Consider the following 19808-nt stretch of genomic DNA (forward strand, 5'->3'; position numbering starts at 1 on the left):
GAAGGAGGCTCTGCCATCCCACTCCTCACTGCAGGTGTGCCTTTCCTCTGGGATTCTCCATGCATTGCCAGGCTTCAGGTCTCTTCCCACTGGATTGGGGTTTCCAGGTTTTCTTCTATTAAAGTTCATATTACCTATGCTAAAGGCAGAATTTGAAAATGGATGTTGGCAAATTGTTGCCACATCCTTGGTGAAGATGTAATTGCACATACATTTCCTACTTTACAGCAATTAGCAGGTGAGGAATGTGTCACCCAGGCACGTCACTGAAGCCAGCACTGTCCACCTGGAAAAGCCCACCTACCAAACCACTTTGCTCTAGTGTGTCTCTCTCTTAAAATCAGCACATCAGTAAATCCTGTGGCCTTTAGTTCAGTGCTGGCATTTCTTTGTGGATTTTAGAGAGAGGATACAGGCTGAAAGGGAAGGAATTGCTGGCATCCTGACTTCTTAACCCTTTATTTCCAGGTTAGCAGTTCCCAAAGTTTCTCATCAGGCCCTAAGAAAACATTCCTCTTGTTTGTTTTCTCCTCATCACACTCACACTTGAGTCTGTGATCTCTCTGGAGGTTTTGGCTTCCTCAGAGGTTCCCCAGGTGTCCCTGGGGACTTGGCACATCACAGGCGGCTCCTGCAGGAGCAGAGGAGGGAGTAATGCCTCAGACCACCCCCTGCTATGCTATGGTTTGTGTCCTTCCATCTTTTGCACTTCAAATTGCAAGTCTTCTGTCAAATGATGGAAGTGCTAGGTGGGATGGATGGGTAGGGAGCCAGGAGCGTTGTGAGTGTATGTCTGAGCTCAGCCTTGCCCAGTGTGGTGGCTGTTGTGCATTGATGTGCTGGGAACACTGATGACAGTAATGCCACAGTAGCTGTGCTCAGGAACCAGCTTACCTAACTGTTCTGTAAAATTTATCTTATTTTTTTAAATCTTGGCTATCTGCTCTGCCTCCAAGGAGGGGCAGGCATCAGCATCAGCAGAGGTTGCATGATAAAGAAAGTTGAGCCACACTGACCTCAGAAAATTTTATTTACTTAGTTTTTAGAAGTGCTATTTATCATATTGAACTAACACTGTTATCAGAAGACATTTGTGCAACCTCCTGAAACTACCTGGCTATGTGTAATATGTCGCCTATAAATAAATGCCATTTTAAATGTCGAGTCATGCGGGAAGATAAATAAATTAGTTTCCTGGGCTCATTAGAGATGAAAGCTGGGGTTTTATAGCAGGATGAAGAGATTGCACAATGCACTTCCATATGGCTTATGAAATGTGTATGAAAACCATTTTCTCCTACCCATGCTAATTATGATATATAAATAGATACTGTTTCCCTTTAGGCACTTACTTATCTGGATTTTTTTTTTAAAGATCAGTGCAATCACTTGTATGATGCATTTCTGTAGGCCTTTAACAGATCTCTAAATCAAAATACATATTTTTATAGCAACAAAGTGACCTTTCACTAATTGGGAAACAAAATGTTACCCAACAGGTGACAGTTGTCATGAGTGCTCAGCACAGTCAGAAGTCATTTTGGCATTTGCCTTTAAACTGTAGCTGAGATGAGTGTTTAAATAATAATTTTTTAACCTATGTGTCTATATGAGTTTTGTGTGAGTGTGCTTAAGGAAGGAGAGAGCGATTTGTGCTGCCTGACGCCAGGCTGCAGATTAAAAACAAAGCATTGTTTTTCATTCATGGCACAATTTTGCTACAGGACCTGTTGGCAGAAGGCTCCTCTGAGCATGTGCCCACCCACTGGCCACTGCTAGTGAGCAGCCCACCCTGCTCAGTGAATGTCTTACAGGGGCAGCAGCAATGCTTTTCCAGTCTATAGTCCAGCAAGACCCCTACTTGGAACCAGTGGGTGATATTCACCAGAGCAGGCTGGGAGAAATGGCCCTCTGAAGGACAACATAGCGGTGGCAACACAGTAAACTGTCACTTTTCTAGCATATTTGAATACTGTTTATTATAAACATTGCAAGTTAGTATCTCTAACTGAGAAAAAATAAAATTGGATGCAAAAATACACTGGTGGTATATTGCATATACATATAAATACATTCTATAGTTTGCACAGTCATCAGGCATCTTCCTTCCGGACTGACTTTCCACAGACTGATGCAAAAGTTGAAACAGGAGAACAGAAGGGAAAGGTCTCCAAATATACACAGTGCTGTTTTGGCAAGTGATTAAGTTTCCAAAAAAACTGTGCTGTAAGAAACAAAACAGTTTCACAAGAGACCCATTTGTATCTTCACATCATATCTATCTCACAGCACAAGGGGAAAGAGAGAGCAAGAGAATGGTGACACATACAGGGTGCTCAGTATGTAGTGATGACATTTGAGACCAGTTCCACACCCCATTCAAAGCCTGCATTGTTAATGGGGTCTGGAAGTCCTCTCCTTGGTAAGAAGGACTTCAGTAATATCCAAAGTGTTTTACCAGATGCTGGCTTAACCCAGACAATCCATTTCAGTAGGCAGCTTGTTCCCAGCCTCTGTTTGAGGGGTCCCTCTGTGCATATGCACTGGATGGGGCCACTGGAGAGGGGCTGGCTGCCAGGGGCCCAGGTGCTCCCACCTCACAGATGTGGAGGAAGCACACGCTCTCCAGGGCCACTTCTCCACTGGAAACCCCAAGGCCCTGGGCAGTGCTGCTGCCCTGGGTCAGAGCCTGCAGCTGCTCCAAGGGGACTGGCAGGAGCCCTGCCACAGCTGAGCTGCAGCTCCTCCTCCCCAGGAACCTCGTACCTCTCCCACCAACCTAACACAGCTACCCTGCTTGGCTCTGAGGAAGGCAGATGGATTGCAAGAATGCTCACATGGGATTTTCCCAATATCTCGAGAGTTCATGGGATGCTACACATCTCTGAATGTTGGTTTCAGTTTTTGTTTCCCTTCATTTCCTTAGAAGATAAAAAGCTACATAAGTGGTGCCTGCTTGGTCTGTGATGTGGCCTCTGTGGCACTCTGAGAGGTAGATGGAGTTCAGAGCTCCAGGGCAGTGTCCAGGCAGAGAATGTGGTGGCACCAAGGAGACCTCAGAGGGAATCCATGACTGGTCGGAGGAGCAGCCCCAGTCTTTGTGAGCACTGCACCTCCCATGGGTGCATCCTGTGCCCGGCCCCACAGGGAGGACGATGATTCCCACAGGGATGCTGAGCACCAGACTGGGACAAAGCACTTTCCATAGGAAAAGGTGGCAGTGTGTGCCATGCATTGCTCCAGGAGATGGTCTCCATCCCCAGCTCACCCCACAGTCCAGCACAGAGCAGTGCCAAGGGATGCCTTGGCCTAGGACACGTTGATGTTGGAGAAGAGTGGGGCCCTGGGCTGTGTGGACGCTGTGCTGTCTGCCAAATAGCCCAGGATGCTCTTGAGTTCACTGCGTGACAAATTGGCTTTGATGTGCAGGAACGCTTCCAGGTGCCTTTTGCTGTGGAAGAGAAATGGGCAGGTGTTATTTCCTCCCACACACTTCCACATGTCAGGGCCACTGCACCAGGATGTGGCTCCCACCCTGTGCCATGTGCTGACATCTCCTGTGGGTGCCAGCCCAGTATCTGGCAGTCCTACACAAGACCCTGCACTGTCCTGGGATGTTTGGGGTACAGAAGGGAATCTCCAACGTAAAGGAGAAAATCAGGCCAGAATTTGGAATATATCAGCAGGCTTTTATTAATATCTTCCTTTGCTTTCTGATAGGACTGGGATTGCCACAGCCTGGAAGGCAGCCCCCTCTCAGGTTTATAGGCTCAGGCTGTATGAATCTCACCTATATTCATATTTGACTGCTTTCTGGGTCAATTAAAATTCCTTATGAGTATTAGCAAATCTGTTTCAGCATCTCTTACCGGATGTCTGGGTATGTTGTGGCAAGTGTTGCAACTTCAATTTTAATAGCACCTAAATCCTGAAGTCGGATTATTTCAGCCAGTTTGGGGAGTGCTGAATTCAGCCACGTGGCTTGAGATCCCTGCAAGAAGAAAAAGTGGTTAGCAGGACATCATGGTGCCCCCCACCCCAGGAACTGCCTCCTGAGGCTGTTTCTTGGCAAATAGAAAGGACACATCAGTGATTTTAGGTGCCTCATTGTTTTCAGTGCTGTTTCTCCCTGAGGAAGCCTTGGAAAAACTGGATTAACTTTTTGATGGTTTTTAATCCTCTCACACAAGTGTTGTGTGGTTTGCTATAAGACTGAGACTTCCACATCCACCTCAGCAGATTCTATCTGCTCATTTCCTTTTCCTTGGGTTTCTGCACTGCCTGGTGTGTGTACTAAGGTCTGATGGGCCAGGTGAGTCACTGCCACGTGCTGCTCCGCCCCAACTCCAAGCACAACCCTGCCTTTGGCATCTCCAGGTATTGCCAAAATCAGGTAGAAGCCCCAGCTAGAGCTTTTTCTGACCATTGGAATTTCCAAGGTGCAGCTGCCTGACCTCCTACCCACTCTATGTGAATCTCAAACTTGTTCCTTCTCCAGTCAAATATGCCTGGGGTGATGGAGGACAGGTTTTGGCTTAACTGTTAGCTTTTATTCCAGGCAAAATTAGAGGCATGGAAGGAGGGAGATGATCTTAAAGGACAGAGAAGGATGGGTGTTCCAGCTGTGGCTCTCATGGAGAAATTCCTTGCATACCACAGACTCCTACACTGCCTGCTTTAGCCCCTGGCTGACCTAAAAGCTGCAGCGTGAGGGAAATCAAGGGTGAAAGGAAATCCATACTCCTGTAAGGAAGCTGTACTGAAACCAGAAAAGATTATCTATGTCTTTTGACCCTATTAATATAAACCTTCCAAAGGGAACTGCCTGTGGGAGAGAGGAAGATGAAATCATGTCTCTGCAAGCAGGGAGGGGCAGGCTGTTTACAGGGGACCCTTTCTGCCTACAGGCACTTAGACCTCTTACTGCCTAAGGTCCAGCCTCCCAGGAAATTAGGCTGAGTTGAAAAGGTTAACAAAAGTTCCCAAAATTACTTTCCTGTTTTTCAGTGTGTCTGTGCCCCGTGCTGATGTGTTCATGGCAAGCACTCACGTACATTGCTGGTGCAGAAGGCTTCCAGGTCAGCAGCATTCTTGGAGATGTGTTGGGCCAGAGTTTGCTGCTGTGCTGGAGTTTTGAGGCTGACCTTCCTCTTTAGCAGCCTCACAATGTACTCTTTAACCAAACGGGCATGGATCTTCTCAATGATGGCCTGTTGGGAAGGAGAGGAGGGAATCATCATCCATTTCTCCTTTGCTTGGGGACATAGCAAACCATGTGTGTGGATGGAGGACACAACCACCCTGGGTGCTCTGAGCCATGCCCCACCAATGCCTGCTGCAGATTACACAGCAGGAGCAGCCCTGGTTGCCAGCCTCCCAAGACCAGTTACGGCACATCCGAGATGCTGAGACTTTCTTTGTGCTCTAATAAAAATGGGGATTTCCGAATGTTCTTTCCTTCTGGGAAGTGCAGAAAAGATCTAGAAGAGTAACAGTATTCCAGAGAAACAGGAACTCATGCTGCTCTTCCTGTTCTTCTCTCTAACATATAAAATATCATCATTTGTCCCAGCTACTAAAAACACGAAGACAGGAAATCAAATATTGTCTTATGATATTTCATATATAGTCCAGCAGCAATGAGGATGTGGTTCTGGCTCAGTTCTCTGGGATTTGTCCCATTTGCATCCACCTCCTCCAGGCCTTAGGGCAATCAAATGAGACCAAACCATGCAACTGCATCTGTGTTGCAAGATTGCTAAACCAAATCTGTAATTAAAGCCATGTGTTGGGTGGTCTCTAAAGCACTTTCTCTGCATCAGGGGTGGTTTGCTCTGCAAACAGTGCAGCAGAGCTGTAGGAGTCTGCTTCTGTCAGAGGAGGGTGAGATTTATGTGCCTTATCTGGGTGAACTGCATGCTGATGGAAACCCTGCCTGAGAGGCTTTCTGATGCCAGGCCAGCTCACCAGAGGTCAAGGCAGCTCAAGCTGTAGAGGATCAGAACTGAAAATGCAGCCCCAGCGCCCAGAATCCCTCCAATATTTCTCTTGGACTTACATGGTAAAACGGGTCCTTTAAGGTTTGGAAGTCTGAAATATGTTTGCTGGTGGTTTTAATGATCTCATTCATAATTTCACTGCTGGAATCCCACTTATTCTCTGTAAACTTCTTGTACATTGGCTGAAAAAAAGGAAAATCTGCTAAGTTACCTCAAACAAATTCTATGCACATGTATATTTGTATATTTCTACATGTAGAGTATCCCACATAGCGAGAGCGAGGTATATAATCCTGTGCAGGGGTGTGTGGTGATGCCTTACAGGGACAGGGGAACAAGGGGCTGTGTCCCCTTCTTGGCTTCTCATGGTGAAGAAGACCAAGGGCTTGAAAGGTTAATATTGGAGGTGTTTTTATTATTTCTGCCTTTTTTTTCCCCTCACCATCTTGTCTGACTAAAGAATTATGGAACTATCAGGGGAAAAAAAAATTAATCCTTATGAGATATTTTCAATCATAATTTTTCTCAGCCACAGTAAATAAATGTGAAATAGAAAAAAATCTCACCTCTGTTCTCTTGTGCCTTCCAAAAGGCTCTACAGAGAAAGGAGAGATTGTGGCTGATCATTCCTGACTCCTACGTTTCCTTTTCCTCCAAAATTGCTTAACTTGAAAAGATTGTGTTATATATATATAAACAAAAAAAAAAAAAAAAAGGAAGGCAGAAGTACAGAAATGCCCTTCAGGTCACCTTTATGGGGAAGCCAAAAGCTGCATAATTGTAGTTTATGCCATTAGTGATGTCTTCCTACAGTGTGGAGAGCAAACAGCTGCAGGTTGAGACTCCCTGCTGTAGCTGTTGTCTCAGATGCCATCAGCAGGTTTTATGTTCACCTGCACAGTCATGCCTATGTCACTGCACCCATTTTGCCTGCGGGCTTGAGGACCAGCTCAAGGTGAGCTTAGTGGGAGTTTTCTACCAGCAGTGTGGGCTGGGACCAATCCTGTCCCTTCTGAACTTGGCTGATTTGAATCAGAGATTGGAACAACAGATAGCACAGCAGGAGAACATTCCCTGCTCTGGTATCACCTGAGCCATGGGGCAGGAGGATGTGGGGCACAGATATGGTACCTTCAGCTGGGCAAAGAGCTGTTGAAGCAGCACATCAAAGCCACTGTTTTCAATATCAGTGAGAGTGCTGAGGATATCGGCTTTACTGTCGTCCTTTTCTGCCACGTATTTCTCCGTGTAGTCTCTGCAAGAAAATACCAGTCAGGTCAGAACAGTCTATCCTCAGAGGAGAGAGAGATAAATTCAGAGGTCTCCAAACCTTCTGCAGGCAGATGGACCTACCTCTGCTCACTCTGGAGTACCACCTCCCTCTATACATTGCCTGCAGAGGAAGGAGCAAAACCTTTTCTTTTGGACCCTTACCTAAAATTCCAGCAGTTGTTAATATTTGCAATCAGTATAGACTTGTAGTATCTATGCTTCTTGCTTTTCTCCTTGAAGTCTTCAAAGGCATCCCTGTAGCTGGAGGGGAGATGGGAAGAGGAGGGGTGGGTGAGTGGCTGCCCAGGTGCTGTGCCAGCCCCACTGCCCACAGCCCCTCCCCAGCTCACCTCCTCAGGAAGGCTGGCAGCTCCTTCAGCAGCCGGCGGGACAGCTCCTCACCCACAGCCTTGCTGATGTCCTCAGCTCGCTTCTGGCTGCTGTAGATACTCTAACAAACAAGTGAGATCAATTTGAAAAAATGTTGCCTGCTCCAAAAAGGCCAAGTTTGCTGGTAAAGAGGCTGCAAATCCTTTGCACCCAGCTCTCCAGCATCCCCCCTGCAACTGATACAGGGACCACACAGAGCAGCTGTACTTAGCTGAGAGGTTCAAAAGGAGCATGAAGAAAATCTAGAAAACAGCTGAGAAAGCAGGCAATTTGACACTTGGTTTTGTTTCCTTTTTTTTTTCTTTTTTTTTTTTTTAATATCATTAGATTGCATTTAAATGAACAATTTAATCACAACAACCTCAACAGATGAGAGGTTTTTTTTTAAAAAATAAACTCAACTAATCTTCCGCAGCCAGAGGATGGAAAGGGGCAGCTCTGCCTGTGGCACTTTCCCTGGGAGGAAGAAAGAGACTCCCCATTTCTCAATCAACTGAGCCTGTCTCCTGTCTCTCTGCTGCTGGGGATGCAGAAGAAATTGCACAGGAGAACGAAGGCAGTTTTTCTTCTTGTTTTGTTCATAGAGGAGTTTGCCTCTGTCCCATGGTACACCAGGCCCAAGACAGACCATGGTTTTGAGCTTCCCTGTGCCACCCACCTCTGCCACCACTCTACACAAGCGACTTTGCCTTTTTCTTTTCTGCATTTACCATAGTTGGTCTCAAATCCTAAGTAGGTAAAAGATGGAATTGTTTACTCTTAATATAGCTCTGTATTACCTGGATAACAAAAATTCCTAGCAGTTCACTCTGAAAATGCCCATTTAGCTTCTCTGGTTCCTTGTCTTCTTTCCATATTTGGATTTCTTTATCTAAACATCTGCTCAGTGAATTTTTGACAGAAACCTTTAGGGAAGGAAGAACAATGGCATTTACTACAACAAGGATGCAACAGCTCCTGCCTTATCCAGGTTTTTCTCACCCACCCACCTTTTGCCTGGCTCAGCAGACTTTTTCCTCAGCCTTGGCTGGGATATAAAGGTTCCTTGGCAGGAGATGCTTGACCCATGACTTCACAGCAACAAGGACAACCCCCTCACGATACCCACCTACACAATAGTGAGTTTTTTAAGGTAGGAGTGAAGATCCCACCACACCTTCACATCCGGGGGATCAGGAGGGCAGAGAGGGGAGCAGTGGGCAGGAAGGTTGCAGCAGCTACATGTGCCAGAGCCCAAATTCCCCCAACCACACACTGTGTGTGTCACACTCAGAGCCACCTGCTTTTGCAATCCTTTTTCATGAGCTCTTCTGATGCCACACAAGTGCTGGAGAGGGAAACAAAGTGCTCTCAGGTTTTCTCTGCTCTGACCCCTCTGTGCTGCAGTGAGGCCACTGTGCTACAGTGGTAATGGTCTGTGCAGTGTCTGGCCCATGTTGCTGATCCCCCAGTATCCTGTTCATGCGCTTTGCAGACCTCACACCACCTCTCCCATATGCAAACCATCACAGACTACAGCTACACTTGGAACTCATCTTCTCATTTTCCAGGAATTCCAGCCCCAAATGCCAAAAGCACTAAGCTATGGGAATACTGTAAAAGTGGCTTCTTGTTTCCATTAAGGGAAGGGTGATACAAAAACCAGAGCAACTTTTGTTCTCTGCAAACCAGGCAATTCTCCATCAAAGAAAGATTTGTCAAGACCAGAACTCCATGCTTTGTGCTCATCTAAGGTCTGGCACCTCTGCAGATACCAGGAGTAATCCAAGATCCTTCAGAGATTCTGTGAGAGGGACCATAAATCCCTCTGGAGATTTATCAGACAATTAGAAAGTTACCCATAAAGATCTGTTGTTGGATTTTCCCCCTGTTGCTACCACATGATTTACAAGAACAGAGCAGTTCTTTTCTCCTGGCTCTCAGAGCTAAGCAGAAGTTTGCTCTGCAAGTCCCAGCTAGCAGAAAGGTGACCTGCTCCCCAAAAACAAACAAAAGCTTTTGCTTCTCCCTGGAAGGGTGTGTGGTTCACTGGTGAAAAAGTGTGTGTGCAGGACAAGTCACAGCTTCTCTGAGGAGTCATATGGGAGCAGTGAAGGGAAGAAGAGGATTGTCTGAACCTTTCTTACCTCTTCACTGTCAAGGTATTTATTTTCAAGCTCTTTGCTCAGACTTGAAGGCAAAAGGCTTCCAAGCTTAACTTTATCCAACTCCATGGCTAAAGCATGATCTTTTCTCATGTCTCTGGAATGAAAAAAGCCAAACAATTGTATTTTCCAAGGGAAGTGTAATTCAAGACAGTTGTTTATGAAAATCACTAACACTTTTTGAGGGTATCAGTGAAAAAACAGATGGAAATGTACATTGTCCTCAGTCCAGGCAGGACTTGGAGAAGCCGAATGGATATGTGCCAGGGGTGAGACCTGTGAGGGTGGGACCACAAGCAACTCTGTGAATGGAGTCATGGTCTCTCAAACTCCTGAGTACCAGCCACTGTGCTCTGGTGGGGATGGGAAAGCAAGCAGGGGAGTCTAGCCCCTGGACATGACCTTTCTCCATCCATACAGAGAGGCAAGCAGATGAAAAGCTGGTGTTTGATGGCTGGGAGGTGATCCCTCAGCAGACCCCTGGATGTAGCCTCTGGGAACACTCCCAAAGCAGCTGCTGCCCTGGCCAACACTGTCCCGAGTGCTGGGCTAAGCCCTGCTCCTCACAACTGCTCACTTCCAAACACAGGCTGGTTCAGGCCTGAATATCCTGATCTGGAGCACAACACTGGCTGTGGAAAACTTCCGGGATCAACAACGAATCATTACACTCACCAGTGAAACACAAAAAGGAAAAAGTGGAGCTAAATGACTTTGGAACAAAAGAAACATTGCTGGTATCTTTACTGGTTTCCACCTAAGAAGTGAAAGCCCCCAATTCTCCACCCAGTGCTATTATCCACAACAAGCAATGTTTTCAGTTTAATAACATACAGAATTTATGGGGACCCTTGGATTGTGTCCTCTCACAGGGGGGCACCCCTGGCTCTCCTAAAGGTGAAGAAAACATAGACTGTGGGTAACACCTAAGCAACATCCTCCATGCCCAGGATAATTGCATCTCAGGTTGTTCTATTTATTGTCTGACCTCTGGTACAAAGGGCTGAAATTTCCGAATTTTCCAAGAGTGAGTCCAGGTCTGCAACTGGAATAGATATCAAGGCAATGAACCTGACCAATTTACCCCACAGATGAAGCCCTAAACATTTGTGTGTCTGTTGCCCAGAAGCCAGAATGGTGAAACAGCCCTTCATTGACAGACCAGCAGCCTTGAGAGTGTCCCTTCTGGTTGTGCTGGCCAGGACTGTAAAGCAGCACATCATCAGTAACACCAGTGATTTAGCCAGGTGCTGGACTGTACTGCAGTAATAATAACTCATAAATCAAGCAAATGCCTGGGTTTGCAGCCAGTGAGCCTGTTCTGATTTCCAAGGGTAAACATGTATAAAAGCCCACTTACTTTGGATAAAAGTTGTGCACCCATGAGAGAAGGAGGTAAATATCCTTGTCTTCCAGATGAGACTCAGCATTTTTCTTTGCCTGGGAGGCAAAATAATTGTGGTAGAGTTCTGCATATATGCTGAACACATTAAACTCAGGAGGATAAAGCTTGTTAATATACTTTGCAACCACTGTCAAATCTTCTTTCATTGTCTTTCCCATGTGCAGGAGGTTCTGGCCAACTGCAGAGAGGTTCTCAGTTCTAGGAGTACGGCTTGTGTCTTTCATTCGAGCCTCTACTGACTCCTTTACTGTAGCCATCCAGAGATCTTTCCATTTCCTAGGTCTAAATTGCATATTTTGGTCAGGTGGATTCTCTGACATGTAGTTCTGATCTTCTTTCTCCTGTTCTTTCAGAGCCTCCACTGCCTGCTGTAGCAGATCTGGATTTGTTTTTGCAAGCAGCACAGAATCTTTCAAGGTGCTGAAGACTTTGTGCTTCAGAATTTCATAGACAGACTCGATGTCTTTCTGACTGGTGTTCAGTCCCTCCTCACTTTTGCTAGACAGGCTCTTCTCCAGGGCAAACAGATGTTGAATGGCATCACAAAGCTTTTGCTCTCCAAGGAGATCCATGACTTGTTTGACTGGCAAAAACAGAACAGCCTTTCTTTAACCAAGAGTGAAGATTTAGACTTCTGTTTTACAAAAAATGATGGTTCTGGAATACTTTTAAAAAAATGCTTATACTTCCAAAATGCTAGCTCTTGGGCTCCTACACCATATAGAAAGCCTGTTTAATTAAAGATCATATTACTTCTAGCTTGCCTTTAACTGGTGCAATGGAAACTTGAATACTCATCACCAGTGTGTTGCATATGGACAACTTTTCATGAGCCACCTATAATTGTTTCCAAAATTCAGCCTTGTGGAGTTAGTTAGTTATTGCTCATCCCCCTTCCCATTAATATGACCTCAAGTCAGAAGCATGGCATTAGAAATAATGTAGATGGAAAGATGTAACTAAAGATGTGCTGAAGGAAATACCACATGGGTTTACCAGAAATAGATTTGGCACAACCTGACCTGTGAAATTGTTTGGGAGGACACGTTTAGCAAGCAAGATAAACACAATTGAACTATCTTATCTGAACTACAGCCAGTTACTCAAGACAGGGAAACCTGGGAAATTATTAGTTAAAATGGCAAAGTTATATCCCAAAATAAGATTTGTTAGGTGTGTAATGGAAGACCCTGGGTGGAGAAAGCTTACATTATTCATGAAACTCATCTTACTTCATTTATCCTTAAAGATTGTGGCACAAAAGCTGGGAGTGCCCTTTTGGCATCTGCTGATTGCACAAAGTTCAGAGACATTATGAAATGAGGGCTCGGTGTATTTTACCGGAACAATGGGATAACTTGAATAGTAAATGGGCTGAAATTTAATGGCACAAAACACAAGATAAAAATGCAATAGAACAAAAGTTACTTAGCAACAAACAGGATTTTCTGCTGCAAGCTGGATGTGAATCAGCATGAGATGGAGGAGGAAGAGAGACACCTGGAGAATTAGTAAATCCTTACTGGGAGGTGGTAGTGAACATGTCAGTTACGACCCCAGGATGTACTCAGTGAGAAAGATCCAGCTGAGATAGGAAAATAGGAATATATTGTACCACATATTGGTGGTGTCTCATCTGGAATATTTTCTGCAATTCTGGTTGCTTAAAAAAAAAAAAAAAAGACATTGGGGATGAGGCAATGCAGTGGTAAGAACAAAAGTACAAAAGGCCTGTTTTCACAGCAAATTCAAGGCCAAGAAAGAAAACCACCAGTTAGGGAAAGCATTTTACACATGGAGACAGAGATGCCAATTACACAGGTAAAGGCTTGTCTGGAAATGAAATAATTTGTAGTAAAACAATGAGGCTTTGTAGGAGGAGATGGAGGAACAGAGTTGAGAGTTACACTTTGCTTTCTCACCCACCCACAGTTCTCTGTGCCCCCAGGGGAAGCAGAAATAAGTTTGTTTTGGACAGAAAACCTGCAAATGGACAGCTCCTCAAGGACTGTGCCCTTGGTACTTAAAGACTAGGACTTGAGGTCATGTCTCCCTCAGCCAAATTTTCCCCAGGCTTCCTGGAAAAGTCACTTCAATCTATCAGTACCTTTGTTTCCCTAGCGGACAACACCCTGCCTCACACAGCCCCTCCAGAGGAAACCATGGCCCATGAAGTGGTGCAAGGAGGATGGAGGAGCACTTACCACTGGGTGGCTTGGTCTTTTTAACTATTTTAAATGCACTTTTAAGCATTCCCTTTATTCCTTTGTTTCCCTTCTCAGGGCTGTCCCCGGCAGAGATGCAGCTCTCATTGCTGGTGATGGAAGAGGCACGCGAGGCTCTGCAGGCTGCCTCTGGCCTTTCTCTCATCTTCTCCTGGTCCCCGGACCAGATCTCATCTGCAGAAGGTTCAGGACAGGCAGGGACTTGCTCAGCTACTGATGGTGAAGTGTTTTCAAAAGGCCTGTTTGCATCAATGCAACCCTCTGATCCACTGCGTATTCCAAAAGGACTTTGGAAAAAAGGTAACATTTTCATCATTTTCCTTCTGGCCTGTAAATTTCAGGAAAAAAAAATCAGATTATAACACTTAGGAAGAAAAATACCAAGAAGAAAGTATGGCAAGGCATATGTGTGGGCAACATGGAGAATGTTACACATCTGATGTGAGCACAGGAGAATTCCTGAGCAACACCATTCCAGCTAATGTCCAGTCTAAATTAAAGAAAAATCAAAGAGCCATTTTGAGGGTGATTCCAGTGTCCTGATTTGAGACCTTGAGCTTGTCAGGCTCTCCCATGGGATGCTGTGTGTCTGTGGACATGAGCATCGATGGGCACATGAATGATGTGGGTGGGATAAGTGTCCTGTGCCTTCAAAGCAACCACAAAACTCTCATGCTCTTACATGGCATCGGGATCAATTCCCACCTTACTCAAGGCCTTTTTTCTTGATCTGTGCTCAAGATAAGTGGGAACAAGGCACGAGGATCAGGGTAGTTTAGCCTTGTTTAAACAAATATGATCCTGCCAGAGTCCTGCATTACCACCAACACTCTTACACTACAAATAATTAACAACAGAAATTTGTTATTGTTACAACTTCTTCTCAGAATTCATATTTAGAATTATGTTCCTCTATAATTCAATAGATCGCAAAATATTTATTTGTATAACTATAACAATTTGTGTAATGATTATAATTATGCAATTATTGTAAATAAATAAAGTGACTCATAGTTTCCAATTCTTATATTCTAATAATGCTTTATTTAAAGTGACTTTCTAAGAGACTGAAGCACATTAGTACAAAGAACTCTCAGGCAAGTTTTGGTTTGCTTGTACTGAGTAATGGCAGAAAAATTAGACTTCAAACAAATGAAGAATTTGGCTTCAGTTATACAGCTGCAATGTGGTGATCTTCAAATACCTTTGTAAAGTTTATAATGTTGATATGTGTCATGCTGATACAAAATTTGATACTTATTTCTGGGAAAACTGGTTGGAAGACTGTAGCTTTTTATTCTAAGTTATACAGAGAGCAGTGAGAGCCTGGCTGAGAGCTTTCCTTCTCCCTGCTTTGGATGCCAGGCCATGTCCAGGATTAGTAATGCTATTACCTTCTAAACACAACAAATACAAAAACTCATTTGGGAAGGAGTTCTGCTTGCATGAGCAAGTAAAGGGGGCCTGAGCACCAGGGCTCAGCTGACAGGAGTTACAGAATAGTCTGAGCTGGAAAGGACCCACAAGGATCACCAGTTCCAACTCTGAAGTGAATGGCCCATACAGGGATTGAACCCACAACCAAAGGCATTATTGGCACCATACTCTTAACTAACTGAGCTAATCCCAGGTTAGCCAGCAGCTGTGCCATGGCTGAATCTGTGCACATACATCTCCCTAGCACATGTACTGAGGAGGAGAGGGGAAAGGAAACCCCCTGCAGTTCACTCCAGCTATACCAGGCAGGATGCCTCAAAAGAATCCTGAAAGCAGGGGAAAAAGAGTTCCTTTTTGTTACATTTCCACTACAAAAATACCCAGAAAAACAACCAAACCAACCAACCCAAAAAATTCATGGCAGCAGGCATGCTCTGCAAGTGACCTGGACTTGCCTAATTTTTGTAAGGCTCTTTTCGTAACCTGCATTTCCCAACAGAACACTGTGCTTAGATTAATTCTGCCAAATCCCTTCCTTCCTGTTTGCACAGACTTGGACTCAGCGAAGTCTTTTCTCTCTCTCCTATTATTTCAAACAAAGCAGTATTGGGGTTTTTGTTTGGGTTTTTTTTTCCCTAACCAAAGAAAGTACCTCATCCCTTCCAAAAGGCTAAGGTCTTTCATTCTGATGAATGATGATCAGAAAGGTGGACTTGGAAGTTTTGGTTCTTCTTCAATGCCAAGATAAACGCACTAGATCTTTGAAAAGCATCAAAGTGACACCACACATACAAGACTCCCTAAGGGAATGGTTAAGCTGGTTAGAAGCTGTGTTTTTCACATCTGTCAGAACTTTGTCATGGTAGCGCTCAAAAAAAGCCAGGCTCAAGCACCTAGGTAAGGCTGTCGATGCAAAAGCTGCCATGCTGTCACATTTGGCCAGCTTGAACTCTTGGCCAGGGATTATCATGTGGCACTGCTGGTTGGCCTGTGTTTGTATCTGCAGCAGGAAAAAACAATAAACCTCAGCTCCCACTTCTGCCTTGAAATGCAGCCCCAGTCTTAATGTCAAGGGGTACCAAACACTCCCTGTCCATCTCATTATTGTTAGATAACCAAGACCTTACTGTAAGAAATGCTTTTAAGAAACTTACAGAAAAAAATGCCAACACTTTCTGCAAGAAATACTCAGCTTAAAGGAGGTGGTCCTGGTTACATCTGGGGTGCACAGGCAGGAGATGCTGTGCTAGCACTGCACCTCCTGCCTCTGTCAGGATGTACTCCTGCCCAACACAGCAGACAGAACACACCAGGAGATGGCTTTGGCCTGGAGGGCTGCAGGCTGCTCCTCTATGCCTGTGCTCTTCTTACAAATGAAAGCCTGCTAAAACTCCAGCAGGCTTCTGATTTTTTTAGCAGGAGAAATGCTACATCATTTCCCAGAATTCAAATTCAAGTCTGGGGAAATGTAATGATTTGAGGTCAAGAGTTGACATTGTTCCCAACTCAGTATTATTACTAATTTACTGTTATCATCGTCATCCTCATTATTGTTATGTGGCAACATGGTTTGTGCCAGGGGAGCCTTTAGCTCCAATTATTTCTGACACAGCATATTCAGCTTCTGGTTTCAAACCAGAAGAGCAGCACAGCTCAGAAAGCACCCTCTGCCACCTTGTCCAGATGCCCTGCAGTACTGGGACTGTGGTGCTGTGACTGCTGGTGTAGCTATGGTGGGATACAGTGAGCTCTCTGCTGATAACAGCTTTTCTGGGGTGGGCAGCAAGGGCAAAGGAAACACTTGGAGCAGAGTCAAGACACAGGAGGATCCAGCCCAGACTCTGGGTACAGTGGCTTCCCATTTTCTCCTTTTTCTCCTCAAAGGGAATGGCTTCATGCAGAATGATCTCATTGGTCAGGGGTAGCTCATGGTGTGCCAGAGAGCACTCAGGGGAAGAGATTTATTAATTATCCCTCTTCTGAATTTTTTTGCTGAACTTTTTCTTGACTTCTTTTTCCTGAGCTGCTGCCAGTATTAACAAGCATTTGTTTGGATTTTTGGTCCTCTCCAGCCTGCTGACCATGCTAGGTCATGAGGATTTATATCTCATTTTAGTGAATATCTCCCATTCTCCCACAGCCTCTCAGAAAACCAGAGTTATCTAGCAAAGTTGTCTATCTGCCCACACAAGAGAATTGCACTAGGCTAAGCCATCTTTGAAGCAGTAGTGCAGTACAGGCAGTTTGAGTTTAATGTACCTCAGACCATTTGCTGACACCTAGTTTGGTGTACTTCAGACCATGTGCTGACACCTAAACAAACTGCAAATTCATCAAAGCAAAGAGTCCAAAAAGATGCCAGACTCAATCTCTGCAAGTTGGGAGTCCTCCTAGGAGGTGAGTCTTTTTCCTACCATTTTTGTTATCTGGGTTAAGTGCTAAATGGAGACACCACAAATCTGAGGGCTCCCACTGGGCTCTGCCTGGGAAATCACAGTCTGTAGAAGAGCTGGGTCACCCAGTGCCCCACCTTGACCCTCTACTGTGCTGCTCACATCCATAGTCCTAGCTGCAGAGCCCTGTGAGACACCCACCACCCAATATGTGCTCCAGCAGCATCCTGATGGTGGCCAAGTTCTGCTCCTAATGGGGAGCTGAGGGAAAACAAAACTTCTCCAAACAAGCCAAGACAGGAGCAGAAATTCTCCAGAGGACTCAATCCATGTGCCTCAGCATCACCAGGCAGCCCTGCAGGGCTGGGGTGATAGGGAACCCAAGGCATTCTGGGGAATGGCAGTGGCAGAGCATGGAGAGGACCCCAGGGTGTCTCACCCGGCACGAGAGAGGATGCTTTAAGCCAGCATAAAACCATGTGTAGATACAACTGTGCAGTGCAGTCATTTCCAAATGAGACTGTGATTTCCCTAAATTACTCACACACACCTGAAAACCATCCAGAAACCATCATTTCCTGTTGTTAGTGAGAATCTTTCAAACAGAGAAAGAGAAAATGCTATATATTCACTGTTATTGGGGAAAAAAACAGAGAATGCACTGTAATACTTTCTTCTTACTTCAAGTCTGAGCAGCATAATTTTGAACCGTTGCTGCTGAAAGAGCACCCTGCTGCTGCTGTCTAGAGTTTTGTTTTCATAACGAAAAAGTTTTTAGTTCCAAAGCCAAATCCTTCTTTAAGGCCTAGAGTTTGCAAAGTTCACTGCTAGAGCTAACAGCGACTGAGAAGATAAACAAATTCCCTGGGAGCTTCTCTCAGCACTTTCAAATTCTTTGGCTTTCCAGACATCTTTTATAGAGAGGGTGAATGAAGCAAACCCAAACCTGAGCTCTCTGCTCCCTTGTGATTTTCTTTATCAGAGCTGAAAAGCCTCAAAGCCCCTTGGTGGGCAGCAGGCAGCTGACACTTTGGACAGTGTTTCTTCAGGTTTCCTGTCCTGAACTTGGGTGTCAAAGTGAGGCACCATGGCTTCTAGATCAGCCATATGCTCCAGTCACAGAAAGTCTCTTCTTCACTTTGCAGGAGCCTCAAAAAGAAATTCTTTTGAATCCCCAAGGATCCTAACCCTGGGGCCAAATTTTTCAATTTGTGCCGAGGAGCTGATGCAATGGATATGGGTCTACTGCACAAAGACAGAAGGGAATTTCTACAAGCTTTTCAGTACTCCAGGAAAAGGCAGATCCTAGGAGCTGTGGGACATCCCTGACAAAGAAAAAGCAGTCACAAAAGGACAAGCATGGCAATGCAGCTTGGGCACAGTGACCCTGGCAGGGCGCAAGTCACAAGGGCTGCCCAGGGCCATCCAGTGTCCAGGCTCTGAAATGGTGTTTTTTCAGTGCAGCCAAACTGAGTGAATCACAGTCCAATTACTTTCCTGTGGTTTGGGGGAAAACCACTTCCTTTAAACAGAGACAAAAAAGAGAGGGCAGAAGTGCCACACTGAATCTGGAATCCAGTGCCAGATCTGGGTTTAGGACACTTTGGTGCCCAATACCTACATCTGGATTTTAGGAAAGGTGTTGAAAAGCAGAAGGGTAGGAAGGAGGTGAATGGTTAAAGTAGTCACTGCTTGAGCCTGTGCCCTGAAATTTAGGGGAAAAGTAACACAAATCAGATCCAGCAGTCACAATGGAATTACCAGGCACAAATCCTTGCCCAGCTCTGGGATATGCCTGGAGCTGCTGTCTGCCAGCGGTCCAATTTATTCCCCATTCTGATAATTACAAGGTGGGGCTGAAACCTGTCCCTATGCCCGGCAACCCGTCCTCCGTGGGTGCCCCTCGTTCCTCGCTCTCAGACCCAGCAGAGAGCCCCCGAGCTCCCCAGCAAGTGAGCCCGGAGCGGGGCAGCGGCTCGGGAGAAGCGGGATACGCCGGCCCGAGGGGAAGGGGAAAGACCCGAGACTGACGGACTTACTCTGCGGCGGCTCCCGGGCGGCGGGGCTGGACGCGGGCCAGCAGCGCTGTCACTGTCACCGGCACTGTCAGAGGGTCTGTGCCCGGGGCGGGGGCAGCCCGGCTATAAGGGGAGGAAAGCGGGGGCGGGACCAGCTGCTGGGAAACTCCAGTTGCACCTCCCCCCCCCGAGAAGGGAACCGAGAAATCCTCTCCGCGGGAAAGCGGCCGGGAGCAGAGTGCCTGGTGCCGGGGGTCGGTCCGTGCGGAGGAGCTGAGCCCCGGCGCCCTGTCCCGACAGAGCGCTGAATGCCGGGCCCTGCGCTCCCTGCCCCAGGGCTTGGCTGTGCGATGTGTCCCATTGCGGACTTGGAAATGCGCCGTCGGGATAGAGCAGGTGCCTCCAAAAATGCCGTGTTCTGCACCTGAGGTGGTCATCTCTGGGTGTTCAAACAGCCTGGGGAATGAGGAAAGGGACCTGAGACTCTTGGTCGACGGCAAGTTGAACATGAGCCATCAGTGCCCT

General features: G+C 45.9%; 1 protein-coding gene across 1 annotated transcript; it reads right to left on the minus strand.

Annotated features, from left to right (window-relative positions):
- Positions 1-1992: 1992 nt before the first annotated feature.
- LOC311154801 (tumor necrosis factor alpha-induced protein 2-like) lies at positions 1993-19390 on the minus strand. Its single transcript, XM_084207571.1, has 12 exons — positions 19305-19390; positions 13415-13763; positions 11166-11793; positions 9788-9902; positions 8441-8566; positions 7622-7722; positions 7434-7532; positions 7131-7254; positions 6059-6181; positions 5055-5210; positions 3870-3991; positions 1993-3451 (listed from the first exon to the last, which is right to left on the minus strand). Exons 2-12 carry the CDS (start codon positions 13749-13751, stop codon positions 3310-3312), a joined length of 2073 nt encoding a protein of 690 aa, XP_084063697.1. The 5' UTR covers positions 13752-13763; positions 19305-19390; the 3' UTR covers positions 1993-3309.
- Between the last annotated feature and the right edge of the window lie 418 nt (positions 19391-19808).

Source organism: Fringilla coelebs (genome assembly GCF_963513975.1).
Source record: "Fringilla coelebs genome assembly, chromosome: 6".
Lineage (NCBI taxonomy): Eukaryota > Metazoa > Chordata > Aves > Passeriformes > Fringillidae > Fringilla > Fringilla coelebs.